Source organism: Orcinus orca, chromosome 18 (genome assembly GCF_937001465.1).
Source record: "Orcinus orca chromosome 18, mOrcOrc1.1, whole genome shotgun sequence".
Lineage (NCBI taxonomy): Eukaryota > Metazoa > Chordata > Mammalia > Artiodactyla > Delphinidae > Orcinus > Orcinus orca.
Genome location: NC_064576.1, coordinates 11,831,796 through 11,850,134, shown reverse-complemented (window position 1 = coordinate 11,850,134; position 18,339 = coordinate 11,831,796). Strand labels below are relative to the sequence as shown.

Here is an 18,339-nt window from a genome sequence, read left to right as displayed (position 1 = left end):
CTCATGTGAGATCTCTCCTGCTACAAGAGCAGATTCTACGCCAGGCAGTATTAGGTCACGCTGGGGCTTTGTAAGTAACGACCGCCAGGGGTCATGAAGCTGTAACAAACAAGAAGAGCAGATTTCAGAGACACGGGCTGATAAAAAGTGGCCCCTGACGGTTATTTCACTTTCTTGTCCTAGATGGATGGAGGTGATCCGAAGTGCTACCAGTTCGGCCTCCCGTGCCCACGTTCTGAGTCACAAAGAATCTCACGTGTATTGATGGCAGGACGGGACACATGTGTTGATTGTTTCAGCAGTGGCGACTTTCCCGGAAGACATTTTCTTTCTTCTGTATTAATGAAGCCTAGTAAAATTAACACCTGTCTGTCTGGAAAACAAAATAATACATGGTTTCACAGCGACTCTCATCTGTCTCCACAGAACCATTTTAAACCTTGTCTTCGCAGCTGTTAATTTCTCATCGGAACTGGACCGCACCCCTGCCTTCAACGCGGGTGGCGTCTCGGCCGTCGTGCCCTCGGTGGGCTGTCTTCAGCTTGTGCCAGTATTAAAACATTGTCACGGATAGAGTGCCGAATGACATTTTTTCCCTCCGCAACTGCACCTTAAAGTCAGTACTAACACGTCCATGCAACCAAAAGACAGGGCAAGGGCTCTTTTTTTTAAAAAAGATGATTGATAAACTTACGATTTTGATTTCTAGGCTGCTGTATTTTTACAAAATGGATTTTCCATTGTTTGTCTGCGATACACTTGGCAGTCTTCAGCAAATGAGATCATTTTCAGATTCTTTTTTCTCACTCTTTCTACTTTTATAATGATAGAAAATTAGTAGGAGTTACTTTTTTGATAAATGAGCAGTTTGCAGCATCCTGTGTTCCACTGGGGGCCGCAGGCTCCAGGGAAACGCTGGTTCCCAGACCTCCTTCTTGGCACAAGTTGACCAAATTGTTCAAGCGGTGACTATTTACAAAGCGTAGCGGGTTGTCTTCTGTTAGGAGAAGCGGAAATCCAGTGCGCTCGCTGGACTGTCGGTGCACTGAGTGCCGTATCCGATGGGAGGGTAGTAAGCTGTGGTGTCTTGCTGTATGTTTCACGAGCATGAGAACGTGTATGGCAGTGACCAGGGCCGTCTGTGCTGTGTTACGTTGTGGAGCGTGTCTGAGCTTCTCGTGGATGCAGGAGCTCTGAGTCACAGTGCGTAGTCCCCTGGCTCCTGTGATCATACCTGTATCCTACTGCAACTGTGGTTTGGAACTGCACACTCAATAGTGGTATATATATCGTGCCTGTCTTCACAAACCATTCTTTTCTCCTTTTTATACTCACCGCCCCCGCCCCCCCCCGCCGCCAAACCACCCCCCGGCCTGGGGTATGGACATACGACATTGCACATCCTTGATAGTCGGACAACACAGGGAACAGGGTTCCAGTAACTGCTGGGGCCCACGGGTCAAAATCCGTTCGCCTCTTCTCCATGGGGATCGAGTGGCTGCTATTCCCTTGGTATTGTTAAGCCCCTTTCCTGATGCCGCCCCCAGAGGGGGCGACCCATCCAACACGGTTTCCTTCCAGTGCCCCACACCACAGCTGGGGGCCCTCACCTGAGACACCCAGGACCACCCCGACCGGGGGGCTGTGACCGGCGTACGTGGAAACATACAAATGGACGATGAGCAGCTCGAGATGTGTGTGAATCACTTGCCTTACGGTCTGTGCAGACGGTTTTAAGTACTAACAAAAGGGAATAAAAATACCTCATGCCACAATCCAGCATCCTGAAGTTTTAAGGCAAAACCACCAACCTCGTCTCTTGTCTTTGACTGAATCTCAGGCAGGTGGGTCGGGGAGTCAGCTGGTCACTGTGGGGTGGGGTGAATGAGCTGCTGAGTCTGTTCTCTTAAGACAAACAACATTTTGATACGTATGTGATAATTTTCTCTGCTTCTTCCTACGTGGGACCGGGAAAGCAGAACATTTCCGGAAGACTGACCATCAGAGGCTCTAGAAGACAAGGGGTTGAGGGCAAGGTGGGCAGGGAGGGGACTGGGAAGCCTTTGACCCCAGTCCCTGGGCTGCTGAGATGGCGGAATCATGAGCTTCTCCCTCCAAAAGTCACACCTGTCACTCACCTCTACAAGGCTTGGAGACAAGGTGTGGTCTCCTAAGTCAGTCTTCTGCTCCCAGCTATGATTCACACCCGTGTCCCCCTGTGACTTCAAAGAAAACCTAAGTGCAAATCATGTAGGCGATTCAGACCACTCCCAAGCTGCCGGAAACAGATGGAGTTTCAGAGACACCCGCTATCTCAGTCCTTTCTGGCTGCTGTAACAAACATACCATCAACTGGGTGGCTTATAAACAAATATCTTTCTTACAGTTTGGAGGCCGGACGTCCAAGATCAAGGTCCCGGCAGAGGCAGTATCTGGTGAGGGCCCACTTCCTGGCTCACAGATGGCCACCTTCTCGCTGTGTCCTCACATGGTGGAAGGGGTGAGGGACTGCTGTGGAGTCAGGGCACTAATCCCAGTCCTGAGGGCTCCACCCTCATGACCTAATCATCCCCAAAGGCTCCCACCTCCTAATGCCATCACACTGGGGCTCAGGATCTCAACATATAAATTCAGAGGTGCGGGGGACACAAACGTTGTCTACTCCCCCTCTACACACAAGACACAATTATAAAAAGAATTATTTCTGTGAACTTTATTGACCCTTGCAAGATACAGACCCTGTGCTTAAGAACACACCTTGCAGCACTCTTCAGTTATTGCCATATTTTATAGCAGAAATACACAAGCCACGTTTAAGGAGGAAAATATAAAAATGCTCATAAACAGACCTGTTTTGCCAAAAGAAAGGTACAAAATGCTGCATTCAAACTAAACGCTTCAAAAGACCACTTGGAGAACAAAACGTCAGATCGGGAAGGTGTGTGGCCCTCGGTTACAGCGAGACGATCACACGACTGTGACAGTGCCGAGGCTCCCAGACCACGTGGGTGCAGCCAGTGCAGAAAAAGACCACTTCAAAAAGGTGTCGACAACCAGCCAGACACAGCCCCAACCTCCAAGAGGCTGTCTGTGCTTCTGGGTGAAGCCGCCCAGCCATCAGCAGTGTGGGCAGAGAAGCCGCTACCTGCTGGGGTGCGGCATCCAGAGGCTTCCGAGGGGCAGTCAATCTACCTTGAGTGCTGAGCTCGCGGGTCTGGCTAAATACCACCAGCGGCGTATAGGCCCGAGGCAGGTCCTCTTGTAGCTCTGGTACCTGGTCTGTCTTTTAATAAAGGACTTGAAGTGGACAAACTAGCCTCAAGCAGATGCCCTGATTTTTCTTTGTCTACAGAAAGTAACAAGCCAGGAGATATTGTAGGGGGAGGGGACCCACTTTCAAAAGCCTGTCAAAGCACATCTTCCCCGAGAAGCTTCATCAACAGAAGACGTTCCCAATAAACTCAATAGAGTAAGTTGCCGCTTCGCCTGGGAGACGGTGCTGTGTTGTTACCGTCCAGTGACTGCAGAGCAGCTACTAACCTCACCTCACTTAGCTGGGATCCCGTCTGCCAATCAGTGTGACCGTCACTCGTATTTGACACAGCGGTCAGTCAGCGTCAAGTCCTGAAACCACTGTCCATTTGCAAATCTGAAGAACTCTAGACCAGAAAGCTGCCGTCTGCTCTGGCGCTCAAGATCAGACAAGCAGCACACCTCGGGGAACACGGCTCCATTTCTTTGATTCTTTCTCCAGCCACGGACAAAACTGATCTTCGCCTCATGCCTCACATAGGGAAACAAACAGCTCCGTCACACAGAATACTCTCCGAAACACAAAATGAAATATTCTCCATTTTTGTTGTTCAAGTTAACAAACTTGCACGATGGCCATTTGGTTCTGTTTCCCCTAACCAAAATATATCCCTTATAGAAATTAATCCAAATCTACCTTTAATTAAAAAATCACGACAATTTTAAGAGTTTAAAAACTAGCTCCATTCCATTAACCAAAACCACAACCACCCCTCAGAAGTCTCTAGCTCAGGCCTCTGTCCTCTCCCTGTAACATCCAGGCCACCGGGCCAGCAGATAACTGACCTTCCGTCCTCAAGTTTACCCAGTAACTTCCCTGCTTCCAAAAGCCTTTGTATTCCACCTCAAGAACTGCTACTCCAGCAAGAGATGACGACGATTCGTATCAACAAATGATAAAAAATGTCACACGTACTCAAATCAGTCCAGAACGGCGGCAAGAAGTATTTCCCGACCCAGAGACCCAGAGGTTATTAACCCCCTTGGCAAGCCAGACGCTACCACAAGCCAAGAAAAACACAGACACCTGGCGGACAAACTAGCGGACACCATCTCCTTTAAAAGAACCAACCTTCCCTCCAGTTCCCCGGGAAGACAGCAGCTTTACAGATCAGCAATACTCACCCATATCTTCTCAGGACCATTTTTAAAAGTTGCACAGGGAGCTGACCTGGACATTCCACAGCTTGAATGTGGGCATTTCTTCCCGGAGCCTCATACATACATACACACACACACCACACACACACACACACACATACACCCACACACACGGCAGGTGCACTGCCCCCTCAAGAGTCACGTTCCAAGGAGAGTATGCAAAATCTGTGTTATAAAATTTATTTGTGTAAGCATTCAGACATGTTTAGGTGGGAAAGATGATACGCAGATTTCACTACAAGGTGCAACAGAAAACCCTACTGGAAGGACGGTACAGCTGGCGCAGGACTGGCAGGGCGCGAATGAAAGTGAGACGAGAACACTTCATCGGGGAGAAATTTAAAATAATAATTTAAAGCTTCATGAGGCAAGGTATGTTCCAATTTAAAACACTAAGAAATAGTACCATCGATGAAAAAGGAAATCAACTTCTAAGTGTACCAAAAGGGTTGTAGGGCAAACGAGGAAAATTTGCATTTGTTGAGGTACAAATATAGGAGTGTTCCATAAGAGGGGTGTTAATTATTATTAATGGCAAACCCTGCAAATACAAAGTAAAACCCAAATCACTGGTCACATAATTCAAAATTTACATGTAATAAAGGCAAGGCAATAGACTCGAGTTACGGCCTGTCAAATATTTACCCCACTGACGGTATCTACAGAAGCACTTGGCCAGTGTGTACACAGTGATCCCTATGCACGCCAAAAGGGTTTCCTTAAAAATGACACTATATACAAATCTGTACACTGACCCACCAGAGCGGTTCTCCGTCTCCCAGGGAGGGGGAGTTATCAACGTAAAGCAGGATACCTGAGGTTTCATTTCTTCAGTCACCTTATCATAATCCCAAATATACATTTCAGGGTTTATTTTTGTTTCTAAAGACACTTTCCTTGATATGTGCACTATGGTTAGAATTAAAAACAAGAATAATAAAATAAAATAAAATACTCGCTCGCAGGAGCTGACCCTCCCCACCCCACCTGGAGACTTCATCAGGCCCTGGACAGGCAACCTCGCTGTGGGGGGGATGGCCCCCCGCGATGGTGCACCTCTTCAGCGAAGTCAGCAAAGGCTCTCGTTGACTTTTAAAAAGGAGGAGGATGAAGAAGAAAAAAAGGAAAACAACAAAACCCAAACGCCAAAGGAATTTCAGTGGGATGAAGTTCCTCCACCACTTAGAGAGTATCTAGGAGAAAACAAAAAGAGAAGTAGAAGTAAATCAATGTCATCTCTCTAAATTAAAAACAAATTAATTTGCAAAACTTCAAGCAATAATCAAAATCCTAGTTTCTATAGACAATCCCAAGTTATAACAAATTAAGTGGTGCAAGTATCAATGGGCTAATGATTCCGTAAAGAATTCATGAAAATTAAGAAAACCATGATTCCAACGCTAAAAACTTTTCACAGATAAAAAAAAAGTGACAATGTGTTCAGCCTCCCAGGAGAGAAAAAAAAAGACACGAATAGAGTAGTAAATGATACACCTTCACTTATAATCATTTTTTAAAAGTTGAAAAATCGATAATACCCAGTGACACAGTTAAGATCCCGAAGATGCAACATCAGTGCAAGAAACCCTTTCTGGCCACACAAATACCGGCGCTCGTTCAAGTAATCCACTTCCTAGGACAGTCTGTCCAATTTTTTGTGATTACAATAACTAGGACACAATTCTGATGTCCAACAGTAGAAAAATGGTTAATTAAGCAAGCTGAATGGACTAAGAGATGAAAAATCATAATATGTAAGCAATATGAAAAATACACCCAGGTTAAGAAGTGTACACAGAATTATACATGTCTAGTTTTACACAATGTAGTCTACATGAACACCCAAGAATATCTGAAAACTTGGGTAAGTTCATGACTTGTATACAGCAATGGAAGGCAGCGCACCCAAAACGATGATGGTGGGATGGGCACTTTCTCCTGTTTCCAGTAATTCTGCGGCACCGTCTCACTTTGGAACACCAAAAAGGGGGACGGGTGCGCTTCGTGGCCAAGATTCCCTCAGCAGCCTCAAAACCGGGGTGGTCACCCAGCCACAGGAGACGGCTGAGGACGAGTTTAATGGGACTCGTAGCCAACATGCCAAATTAGAGCTCCTCTTTTAAGGCGTTTAAAGTACACAGCCCTCGCCCACGGAACAAATGACTAGGAAAGCACGCTGTAGCCACGGGTCCTGAGACTCACTTTTCGAGAGATGTAAATGCCCAAGTCACGGGAGGAGTTGATGCCACGCAAAAGAATCCACACACTGACTTAAACTAAGATACACAAAAGCCTCTGAAAATGCTTTGGACAAAAGCTGGTCCTTGTCGTCTCTGAGGCGACCCACTGGAGCAATGCATCCAGGAGCAAAACAGGTCTGAAGTGTCAGCAACGGCCACTGTGCTTTGGTGGCCTCTGGACAGGGGACACACGGGAAGAGCTCGGAGAGCCCAAAAGGGACCAGGCAGGGAGCCCCTGGAGCAGGTCATCTGATGGCTGAGGAGAGAGAGTCCCACGTCACAAAGGACAGAAGGACAAGAGAGAACCAGAGAGAATGGGAAGTACAATGTTAACCGTAATGCAGACGGCAGGCAGTTACACCTGTGTTATGTGCGGTCACACTCGCCACAGTGGCTCCCAGCACCGACTTCACAATGAGATGTGCCGTTTAAGTGTGAAACACACACTGACTGCGAAGACTCAGCCCTACAACGATGGTGAAAGACCTTTATACCGAAACAAGACTTTGGATGCAGTGGGTTAAGAAATAACGCTATTAAAACCAACTTCACCCAAAAAAGCATACTGGAGTCCTTCAACTGCCTCCAAGTTCTCCAGCCTAAACGTGAGAGCAGGTTAGAAAGTTGGGATGTTTTCATGAGGGAGCCTGAGTTCTACAGAACAAACCTGAGGTTTTCTCTGATGTCCCACTTTAGAGGGACACTTCACAGGACAGCGGGCAGCCCCTTCATCACCACTTCCAAGTGGCAAAAGTGACCCTACATGCCCCAAACTTCTCCACGCGCCATCCAGCCGACATCTCAGAAAAGATCTGAGACACTCCTGATTCCCATCAAGGAGCAGCCGTCCTTTAGCAAAAGCTCGCTTCCTGGACAACACACCTGGAAGGTGAATTTCAAAGCACTGATCTGCCTGGCGTTTCGGGGAGAGAAAGGTTCGGGGTGTGCAGGAGAGCTCGGGTCACAGAGCTGCTGGACGGTTCACCTCCGCTCTCTCCAACACCCCCAGGTGACTGCACGTGTGCGACCGACCTCCTCCACAGGGAGGCTCCCCCAAACAAGCTTGAGGGACCGGGCGGGGGGACAGATCCGCAGCCCCACTTCCTCCTCACCCTGGAGCCCATTCCACCAGGGCCGCCGGCGGGGACAGGGCGCCCCCTGCAGGCTGCCGCGGATGGAGCTCCCGGCCACCACAACGAGGTTTCCGGCGCCGAGGCAGAGGCGAGGACCCACACAGCCCTCACACAGACCGCATCTGTGTCCGGTCTCACGGAACTCACCGAGCCCCCATCTCTGGTGTTTCTGGACACCTGGCTTTGAAGCATAAAACCAAACGGAGAGTCCGGGCTCAGGACTGCACCCCTCTGGCTGGTCACGAGACTGCATCAGGAGAGCAGACCGGCACCCTGAAGTCATCCTGTGCTTAGGCAGCAGAGCCACCACCACAAAGCTCTGTGGTCCCTCCCCAAAGTGTCCAGGTTCACCTGGTTCGTTCGCACAGACTCCTCTAACTCAGGAGAACAGCCTTCTCTCCCTCGATTCTGCTTCAAGCCCCCAGCCCAGAAGGTACCAGGCAAGGGTGGCACTCACCTCTGCAGCCGCTGCACGAGCTGGGCCACCATGGTGTCCGAGATGCCGGGGCAGGCCTCCTCCGCCAGGTAGATGGCCCCGCGCAGCTCCTCAATGGACCTCAGGTTGCCGCCACACGCCTGGCTCTTCTCCTTCAACTGAAAACACCAAAGTGAGGAACGGCGTGACTCACCCGAGCACGGGAAGCCACGGGTGTCTGTTTAAGGAGCGACACGACCCGACTGCCCCGGCCACAGGGTCAGCTCGGATCCCTCCCTTTCTGGAGGCTAAGAGCACCAGGCACAGGCCGGGCCTGAGCCCAACCCGTCTCTACCCTCCCCCGGGAAGGAAACACACCCGCTTCTATGCACCTTTTCAGACTGTGATCGTGGCATCTGCTCCCTCTGCTTTCTTTTTCCATTTCCACCCTAGTCTTCCACCAGCAAAGCCATTTCACGCCCACTTGGCTCTGGTGTGCGCCCCGAAGCTGTGGTGCGGGCCACGCACGCACAGCTCCCGTGGTAACCAGGCCGGTGCTGAGGCCTCCGGACAGACTGCCGTTGTGGGCAGGGTGCTGCCAAAATACTCCATTTCACGTAAACAGGCAACAGCCCTAAGCCCCGGGAGGCTGATGTCCTCTCGGCACCTCTGCGCCCGCGGGAAACCACACCAGTGTCTGCAGGCACCTCCCACAGTTTAAGGTCAACTCCTGTCTTTCCGGGATGCGCCCTGATACGCCAGGAGGAGGCGGAGCTGCTCGGCGCGCGACCCAGAGCCTCCAGCAGCTTCTCGGGCTGCTGGGACCACACGCCGCCACCCCGGCTTCAGGCTCACTCTACGTCCATGGCTTCTCCCCTCCCAGCTACAGGGACAGACAGAGGGACAGGACGGGCCTGGCGCTGAGGCCGGAGTGTCTGTGCCTGTTCCACTGTGTCAGCGACCGCAACGGTCAGCCTGGAGGTGGTGCTTCTGTCCACCTGGGAGCCCTGGCCCCTTAACGACTAAACACAACCGGACTTACAAGCCCCGAGTGGGCAGCCCGCCACCCGACCTCCCTCCCACTCCCCAACCCTACCTACCACCCCACCCACTACCCCACCCGCTGCTGCCCGCGGCTGCCAGACGCGCCCCGTCACCACCACTGGAGGGAGCCCCTGGCCCATACTGAGGGACGCCCGGGAACGTCCTCATTTGTAACATGGGGAGACGCTCCTTAGGTAGCGAGATTGCGGAGTATTATGCAAATAATGCACACTGGACGCTCTGAACGTGAGGCTACCAAACATTAATAACAAAAACATACAGGAAAGGACGCCTGGGAGGTCACCTTTAGGGCCACTGAACAAAATCAAAACATTAGTACATTTAGGATTAGTTCACTAATTCTGGATAGTGCCTTCAGAATGGATTTTTTTCGTGTGCCCAATAAGAAACAGACAGCTTCAGACAAATGAGAAAATCTATGCCCTTTTCCCCCGTTGCCCAACTATCCTAGTAAAATGCAGTCAGGGTTGTGGGAAAGCAGCGGAGTATCTGGAAAACCTGACGGGCCAATTGCCCGAAGAACCTACCAAAGAGCAAGCAGGGTCCAACAGGCATCCCAGGCCAAGGCCGCAGGCAGAAAGCGACACAGAGGGGCCTCCGCCTGCCCTGTTGCTGTTCACTTTTCCACCTGAACCCAGAGTGTTCAGTGGTTTCAACCTGTCCCTTGGGCACACTGGTGAGACAGATCTGGGTCGGGGAAGGCCTGGGAGACTGAGGCCAAGCCAGGAGCTCCGCCAAGGGGGAGGCACTGTGCGACTGGCGTTCAGGCCAAGCGGGGGACAGGGATGCGTCCATGGGTGGTACTTCCTTCCCACCCTGGGCCACCCACCTCAAGTCCAAGGTCCCCTGCTACAGCCTCCCTGGAGAGCTCTGGATCACCACCCAAACAGCAGGCACTAGGTGACTCACTGAACTACCTTAAAGGCAGCCTGAACCAAGAAGGGGCACAAGAACGTGACGGGAAGGGGTTATTTCCAACTTATCCTCCAATCAGCTACTAACCAGGTGAACCACGTCACCCTCATAAAACCCACCCTTGAAACACCTCCCAATGTTGTACGTATACACATACCTACAGGGGGCAGGGTCCCCTGAAAGGGCACAGGGAGGGGCCCATGTTTGCAGGGGCCGCTCGCCAGCAATCAGGGGCCCTGATGGGTGAAGCCACTACTCTGGGGGCTCCACAGGAAACACGAGGACCCCAGGGAATCTGATGTCTCCTTAAAGTAAAAATCTGTTTTTCACATTGCCAAACGTAAGTCTGTCGAGGCAAAGATGTTAGGCTGCACCCAACTAGATTTTGTAGAAAACAGCACAACTGAAGTTAAAAATTGTCCCAGTAACATACAGACTGGGGCTGGGTTGCTGACATCCCACGTGTACGCTCCTGGCAGTGACACAGCGACAGTTCCCAGGAGGGGCTGGAAGACGGCCCCCGGGAAAGCAAGAGGTGTTCCTGGAAGGCAGGGGCCCGTCCATCCCAGCTGGCCTCCCAGAGCCAGCCAGTCTAACCCCCCAAATTTCACGGGCAACCCTGCCACAGACGGGGCAACTGCTCCCCCTTCTTCCCCTCGCACCTCCCCAAAAGTCAACTGGGCATCTTACCTCTGCAAACAGTGGAGAAATAATTGTAGATAAACACTGAGAGAAAGGCCTCTTTGGGATGTCTTTCATCTTGGGGGGCGGGGGGGGGGGGGAAGAGTAATGAGAAATATTTAATACTCACATTTGCAATAATTCAGTGAACTTCAGATACACATCTGCTGTAGCATCTGCAAAGGACTGTCCTACTGTGTTTTCACTGGACTACGGAAGGCTACAGATACCATGCCTGGTGGAGAGGCAGCAGAGCGCCAGGAAGCGGCACCCTGCGTGGACACAGGCGATGCTGAATTGCACCACTGAGCCACGTATGGAGAGGACCTGACTGATGAGGCCTGGGAATGGCATGCACGTCAGAGCTGCCTGCTGGAAGTGGCTGTCCTATGACGGTGCTGCCTTTTGCTTCTTCTGCAGCCTCTATCTGAGCACATAGCGACTCCCATCTGCTTCTCAAAGCAGGATCTGCAGGGTCACCAGGGGACAGCCACTGGTCTGCACTTGCTGAAGAGAAACTACTCCACTGTGCTTCAAAACGATCCTAAAACTACAGCTTTTCATTAACTTAAACAGGCACAAAACCAATTCATCAAAATTAAGTACACAGGTACCAAAAGCAATAGATTTATTTTTAAGATTCCTTAAACAAAACTCAATTCCCAAATTACAGTACCTTGATGAGTAACACCAATACGCAACACAGGCCTAGTCTCATCAAGAGAGCTGGAAAGTCGTTTCAAACACTAAACCCACCTCCCCGCTGCCCCGGTATGTGCAAGTGTCAGGAAATGCTGCTCTGGCGGCAGAGCTGCAGAGGGCAGCAATCAGCACCGCAGAGCAGACCAGAGTCCAGACTCGCGGGTCGGCCTCGCTGGGGAGTCAGACAGAACATCGTCTCCTGATCTGTCGATTCCCTAACAGCCAAATTCCACAACAGGCTGCACTGAGGGCCCACAAAGACCACGAAAACAGCAGGCTTCACACAAAAGCGACTCAAAAATGCTGCTGACTGATGCCAAGGGTTAGTCACTCTGCACGAGCAAACGTACCTTATTTCTTTCTAAATCCGACGGCTGCAGAGCTCCATTCTCAAGACTCTTTGGATCCTTCTCCCGGATCGTGAAGATCCAGTCCCCTGAGTCGCTGCCTCCGGATGCTTGGCCATCTGTGTCCGTTTCCCTTAACACAGAAATGCAGGTGACGCCGTGAGTGAGGGCCAGCTCCGCGGGGAGACCCCCCCCCCCATGCTCCATGCCTGCCTCCGGTCCTGTCCCCTCCCCTCCAGGCCCTCCTGGGCTGCAGAAGCCGACCCTGCCTCCGACCTCACAAAGAGAGATCCCGTGGGAACGCGGTTCCCATAGAGCTGCCGCACCCACACCGTCTCTCCCGCGTCTCTTCTCCTGGAGAACAGTCTCCACGGGCTCCGTCCCACCACACCTGAGCGCACAGTCCTGCTTGCTCAGCGCCGCCCCCTGCCTTCAGCCACAGGGCTTGGAGGCGTCACCTACACTCCACACTCCCACCTCCGTCTCTTACCTTCCACTCACTCCAAAATCTACCCGGCCGAGGCCCCCTGTCCCCTGCCCGCCTCTGGACCAGGAGCCGCTGTTCCCTCCTTATCATCCTGCCTGCAGGCTCAGCAGCAAATGCTACCACCGCTCACCCTCCTCCAGAGGCCCTGGACTCCTGGGGCCACACTGCGCCCAGATCTCCTCCGACCCAGCTTGCCCACAGGTTCTTCCTTCACGCTGGTGTCTCCCAGCATTAGGTCCTCGGCCTCTGGCCCCTCTCCACAGGTGGGTTCTCAGGGCTCCAGTGACCGTTCACAGAGTGGTGGCTCTAAACCCATACCGTCTGCCTAGATATCCCGCCTCAACACCAAACCTCGACGCTGCTCTAAACTGGACACATCCTACTGATCGTCTGAACGTGTCCCACATCAAACCCAGCTTCCTGTGCCCTGGCCTCCCCAGACCAGCCTCTTTTCCAGTGCTGTCTTCTCAGCGGACCCGTGACACTGCTGAAGCCGGACCATCCCCACCTGCGGTACCCAGACCCACGGTAAACGTCTGGACTCTCCCCGCCCGTCTCTTCAGCCCCATGCCCACCACCCTCACGGCTCAACATCAAGACCTCAGCGACGTCCTAGTCTGTGGTTCTCACCCCTGACTCTGCAATGGAATCACATGGGAACCTTGAAAAATATTCTGGGTCTCATCCCACTGGCCTGGCACGTGGACCTGGGCCGTGGGTCAGCTTGAACTTCTGGCCGAGGTATGAAGGGGCGCAGGCGAGGGTCTGACGTGCAACACCTCCACTCCTGACCCCCCCTTCACGGCTTCCCTCTTCCTTCACGCCAGAGCAGTCGGTCCCGCTCTCCCCACCTCTACAGACCCAAGCGGCTCCCACACCTAATTCATCTCTTTAGCTAATGCATTTCCTAGATGCTTCACTTGACACCAGTTTATAGTAACTTCCTGGCACAGAGCTTTTACGACGCCAGGCACACCAGAACACAACACAGGATCACTAATACCCTCATTTATACCTTTCTAGAAATGTATGTAAAGCCATTTCACCTGATCAGTAGCATTTTAAAAGCAGGAGGTATAACGAAGGAAGAAGAAACCAGGTCTAGTTCTTTACGCACAGCTCTGTCACAGATTTTACTCAGAGAAACTCCACTGGCAACAAAAAGAGACTCAAAGACTCCCAAATACAGTCCCATACTAACACAAGAAGCACCATCAGCCTGGATTTTTTTTTTTTAAAAGAAAAAAAGAAAAGAAAAAGGAAACCCAAAACCCACCCCAACCAAGAGATGAGAATGAACAGGCCCACATCAAGTACGGCCTGGGGCTCAGACACGGCCTGGGGCTGGGGACACGCCCCCCAGTCACGGACGTCCCGCAGGACTCGGGCCGCGTGGACTTACGTGTCCGAGTCTTCGGAGCTGGAGTCTTCGTGGCTCTGTTCGGCCTTCCACCTCTTGTACCTGTCGATGAGCTCAGTCAGGTAGGATGTTTTCTTTGCATTGCGGATTATGAACTTGTGCTTCAGTAACTCCTTAGCGGTGGGTCTCTGGAAGACAAACGAAGCAAAGAGAAAAGGCATGAGGTCAAGTTCTCTACATTCTACTTGACTCCACCCCAAAGGACAGACTTCTGCCTCCAAACGCCCAGCAACCAAGCTGACACGTAAAGACAGAGTCCCTACTTCAAAGCTGTTTCCTTTAAGACTGAGTCAAAGAAGGTCATTGGGCTCCTGTGGGGGGGATCCCGTTCACAGTGTGGACAAGGTATCTAGTATCTAATGGGGTCCTTAACGTTCTGGAGGTAACCATCGGATGAAAGCAGGAACCCCCTCCCCAGAAAAATGCATTTACAAAGAAAATGTTGCAGAGCATTTCACAGATCATCATTCAATCATCGTTGCTAACGCTGGCAAGAGAGAAAACATGTTCTGTATCACCTGGCTAACTTTCTATCTTACTGCTTGGCTCTATCCTCCCAAACAGTAAGATAAATGTTAATTTAAATCCAACTGGAAGAAAGCCAGGAGATACCCGTTCCTTGGACGCTGAAAGGGTACCCACGTTCTCTTAGTCATCAGCCTTCCCAATTCAGAAATGCTGGTCTCCCGGGTCTGCCTTTTCCCTTGTGATCGGGGTGAGGACTTCATCCAGGCTCTGGGCTCAGCACGGCCAGTGAACTCGGCCACTCGCTTTGCCCTTGAGAGGGAGTACGCTTCCCAAGAAAACCACGCAGCCCAAACAGGAGCGGCCGGCGGGAACACACAAATCACGCGAGTCAGACCGTGTCCCCACTTGCTCTGAATTACTAAAGCTTCCTAAACAAGAGACAGGCTCGCTTCTCAAACGCAAGCCTGCACAAAACCTGGGTCACTTCAGGCATTTCTCAGTCGCCGTCCACGTGTCTAATTCCGAGCATCGCATCCTCTCCTCAGGGTGTCCGGGCTAGAGGTCGGGGTGGAGATGTGTGCACTGGGCCAGCAAGCCGACACCACAAACACGCTTGTAATGGGAAGATGTGCAGGCACGTGGGTGTGTCTTCTCGGGGGCTCAGAACAGACTCCTGATAACAACGTCCCGAGCCCCACGGACACAAAGAACAGCAGCCCGCCCGGCACCGATGAGTGGTGTACTCTGCACCCCCGGAGGTTCTTAGAAAACGCTGCGTTCCTCATTGAATTCCATTACCAAAACTGGTATCACATTAGAAAAGCATGGTGCTCTCGTAAAACTAACCACATATTTTTAGATAAGGGTCCGTAAGAAGGCGGGGGGCGGGTGGGTTCAGAAGTTTCAGCCTGACCTTCGGCTAACCCTGCTGGAAAACTCAGAAACAAAACAAGGATGTGTGGTGCTCCATGCAACCCCAGATACACAGACAACTTTTTTTTTGCTGTACGCGGGCCTCTCACTGTTGTGGCCTCTCCCGTTGCGGAGCACAGGCTCTGGACGCGCAGGCTCAGCGGCCATGGCTCACAGGCCTAGCCGCTCTGCGGCATGTGGGATCTTCCCGGACCGGGGTACGAACCCATGTCCCCTGCATCGGCAGGCGGACTCTCAACCACTGCGCCACCAGGGAAGCCCAGACAACTTTTTTTAAAAAGCCCTAATTCAGAGAGAAAACTAGGCTAAAGCCGTGCTGCCATCACTGCCACATGGCTCTCCCAGAGTCAACTCAACAGCAAAGACAGTAAGAAGGAAAAGGGGAAAGCAAGGTGGGCGTACATTTCTATCTCATTCCTCTTTTCCTTCCTGACACATGCCCAGAAGAAACTCAAAACATTTACTTTAAATACCTAATTAGCCACTGTTTTTCAGGCCAGACTTTGCGGTTACTAAAACGGCTAAATAGCCTGACCCTCCACTATAAATATTAAAAATGTATGATTCCACATATAATATTAAGGAGAACAGTCTTCAAGTTCAATGAGGTATGAGATACTAGAAAATCTGAAAGAAAATAAGTAGATTTTTCATCTTTAAAAGATAAAATAACAATAAAAAACAAATTTGCAATTCAAAGCAATTAATCACACCCATTTAGAAAAAGAAAAATAAATGAAATCACGATGACAGCTGATAATAGTGATTAAAGAAAAATGCCAAGTAAGATGTATCCTGACCAATCAGGCCCCAGAGGAGGAGACGCCCGTTCTGATCTCAAAATACTCACAAAGCTCGGCTCCTTATTCAAACAGGCCTCCACAAACTCCTTGAGGGGTTTGCTGTAGTTTCCTTCCAGCGTCGGGGGGTTGTTCTTTGGAATGAGGAATAAAACCTTCATGGGATGCAGCTCGGAATGCGGAGGCTCCCCCTTGGCAAGCTCGATCGCCGTTATGCCCAGGGACCAGATGTCTGCCTGCAACAGCAAAGCATTCAAAGAGACGTACTTCAGAGGAAAAGCATCCAACGTGCTTCTAAGGTTTTGAAAAGGATACTCATTCTTGACTCAAAATAAGAAAAGATATGCCTTTGGTATCATTTCAAAATAGGCAACACCCAGGAGAAAAGCTAACGCACAGAACATCTTCTGCCTCGACATGGAAGACGGCTCTTAACGATTTCTCCTCTTGCCTTTGCTGCTGGAGGTGGAAGACAGCCCACGCTCATTTAGGTCCCTGAGTCAAGGGAACAGGGAACCCGAGGTGAGCGGGGAGGGCGTGTCCGGGGGCCAAAGCATGTTTGCGAACCACCCTGTCCAGCAATGCTCAGAAGCCGGGCCTCGGACGGGGTTCAAGGCCAGCTCTCCAGCTCCCTGCGACCTGAGAGAACACCCAACCTGTGGCGCCCAGCTCCCTCCTCTGTAAACTGGGACGAACGCTAAGGGTGGACGTGCAAGATGCTTCACGTGGCACCCAGGACTTAGCGAGGATGCCCACACACCCACGGAGGTAGAGGACATCAACCTGAGGCATCCCCACATGCCCATCACAGGGTTTAAGAGTGAACAATCCGCCACACGGGCTGTTTTATCGCCGTTACAGCTTAAAGTAAATCACAGGTGTCATGACTTTTTTCAGTTTGCCAACGAGTACTTCAGTTTGCCAACGTAGGGGCTTTTAGCAACACCTAAAATTAACAATAATTACCCAATATCATGTACTAATTAAATTTTCTCAACTGTTCAAAACAAGTCTTCTCATGGTCTGCTCTATCTGAATCAGGATCCAAGCAAGGCCCATATGTTGCTCTGACTGGTAGGTCAGCTAAGGCTCTTCTAATCTAGAACTGTCCACTCCCAGTCTCCCCAGTGCCACTGACCTAAGGGAGAAAGAGGCCCCAAATTCCAGATTCCTCTGGCTCCTTCCTGCTGCCATGCATGCGTTCTTCCGGTTCCTCACTTCCGGTTGAGTGACAGGTCAGTTACACCTAGAGCCTCGGTCGTGTTCATTGTCGGCAAGAATGAGGCGCCGAGCGGGGCAGCCGCTGTCCAGCTGCCCAACCCTCCTGCCCGGCCCAGGCTGTGGCCACACCTGCTCAGTGCACATGAATGGGTTCCCTGACCGTGTGCTGGGAATGAGAAGCGCTCTGGTTCGCAGGCTTTCTCACAAGCCGAAACCAAGCCACAGCAAAGAAGACAGAAGCCGAAAGTGAAGCGTGACCCCACAGGCAGGCCAAGAACGGGGCGAGGGGCACGGCCTCCTGCACTCGGCTACACGACCTCCCTGCTCCTGTCACAGCACCGCAAAGCCATCCTACTTCCAGGCAATTACGTCAGAACCTAACACATCCCTCACTCCCAACTCCACGGCAGGGAAACAGGCTGGACGCTGAGCAGGTCGCCCAGGACCCAGACGTTCCCAACCTTTAACAGCCTAGACAGGACTCACCTGCCACGTTCCCACAATCCTAGGACGTACGAGAAGTCCTAGCAACAATCTCCCCTGGGCAGCGGTGGGTGGGGACGATGCCCAGCACACCTTCTACTTCCTTCTGTTCCAGTGAAGGTGGGAATCACAGACGGCAAGCCTTGTTGTAAACTCTTTGCACTCAGCTTGTACTAAAGGGATGAATCTGGAAGATCCAGTATCGGGAGTAACGTTCCTACCTTCCTTTCCTCTGCTTTATTTTACATGTGCACTACTTTAAAAATCAGCAGAGGTGTGATGTGTTCCAGGGTCCGACCCCCAGGAGGAGGAAGCTGGGTGCAGTGAGCAACTGTAACCGTGGCGGCCGCAGGAGGACAGAAGGAAGGGCACAGGTACAAGGAGAAAGGGCGAGTTGCAAGAACAGAGGCAAAAATGACGAGTACACGACTCCTGTACAGTCACGGTTCCTTTCTCAAGTCTGTGCAACTCCGCAGCTGCCTGCCTCTCTTGGATTTCATTCAACTGCTACTGTTTGCTAAGCCTGCCACTCGACAACAATCTGGCTTACGGCCAT

The 18,339-nt window shown here is 51.4% G+C and overlaps 2 protein-coding genes across 6 annotated transcripts in view; one reads left to right on the top strand and one right to left on the bottom strand.

The window, feature by feature from the left end:
• Positions 1-573, top strand: part of FARP1 (FERM, ARH/RhoGEF and pleckstrin domain protein 1) — a 289,858-nt gene extending 289,285 nt beyond the window's left edge. For all 3 annotated transcript variants that reach the window (XR_007473131.1, XR_007473132.1, XM_004273640.3), the window contains one exon: positions 184-573. Coding sequence is in view for 1 of the 3 variants with exons in the window: in XM_004273640.3 (XP_004273688.1) it covers positions 184-265 (82 nt within the window). In the remaining 2 variants the exon portion in view is untranslated. The remainder of the gene's footprint in view (positions 1-183) is intronic.
• A 4,064-nt stretch (positions 574-4,637) lies between these two features.
• STK24 (serine/threonine kinase 24) overlaps positions 4,638-18,339 on the bottom strand; it is a 107,260-nt gene continuing 93,558 nt past the window's right edge. For all 3 annotated transcript variants that reach the window (XM_033435103.1, XM_049701181.1, XM_033435104.2), the window contains 6 exons: positions 16,130-16,315; positions 13,861-14,006; positions 11,975-12,104; positions 10,932-11,000; positions 8,304-8,440; positions 4,638-5,666 (listed from right to left, as the gene is read on the bottom strand). In XM_033435103.1, coding sequence (XP_033290994.1) covers positions 5,630-5,666; positions 8,304-8,440; positions 10,932-11,000; positions 11,975-12,104; positions 13,861-14,006; positions 16,130-16,315 — 705 coding nt within the window. In that variant the 3' untranslated portion in view covers positions 4,638-5,629. The remainder of the gene's footprint in view (positions 5,667-8,303; positions 8,441-10,931; positions 11,001-11,974; positions 12,105-13,860; positions 14,007-16,129; positions 16,316-18,339) is intronic.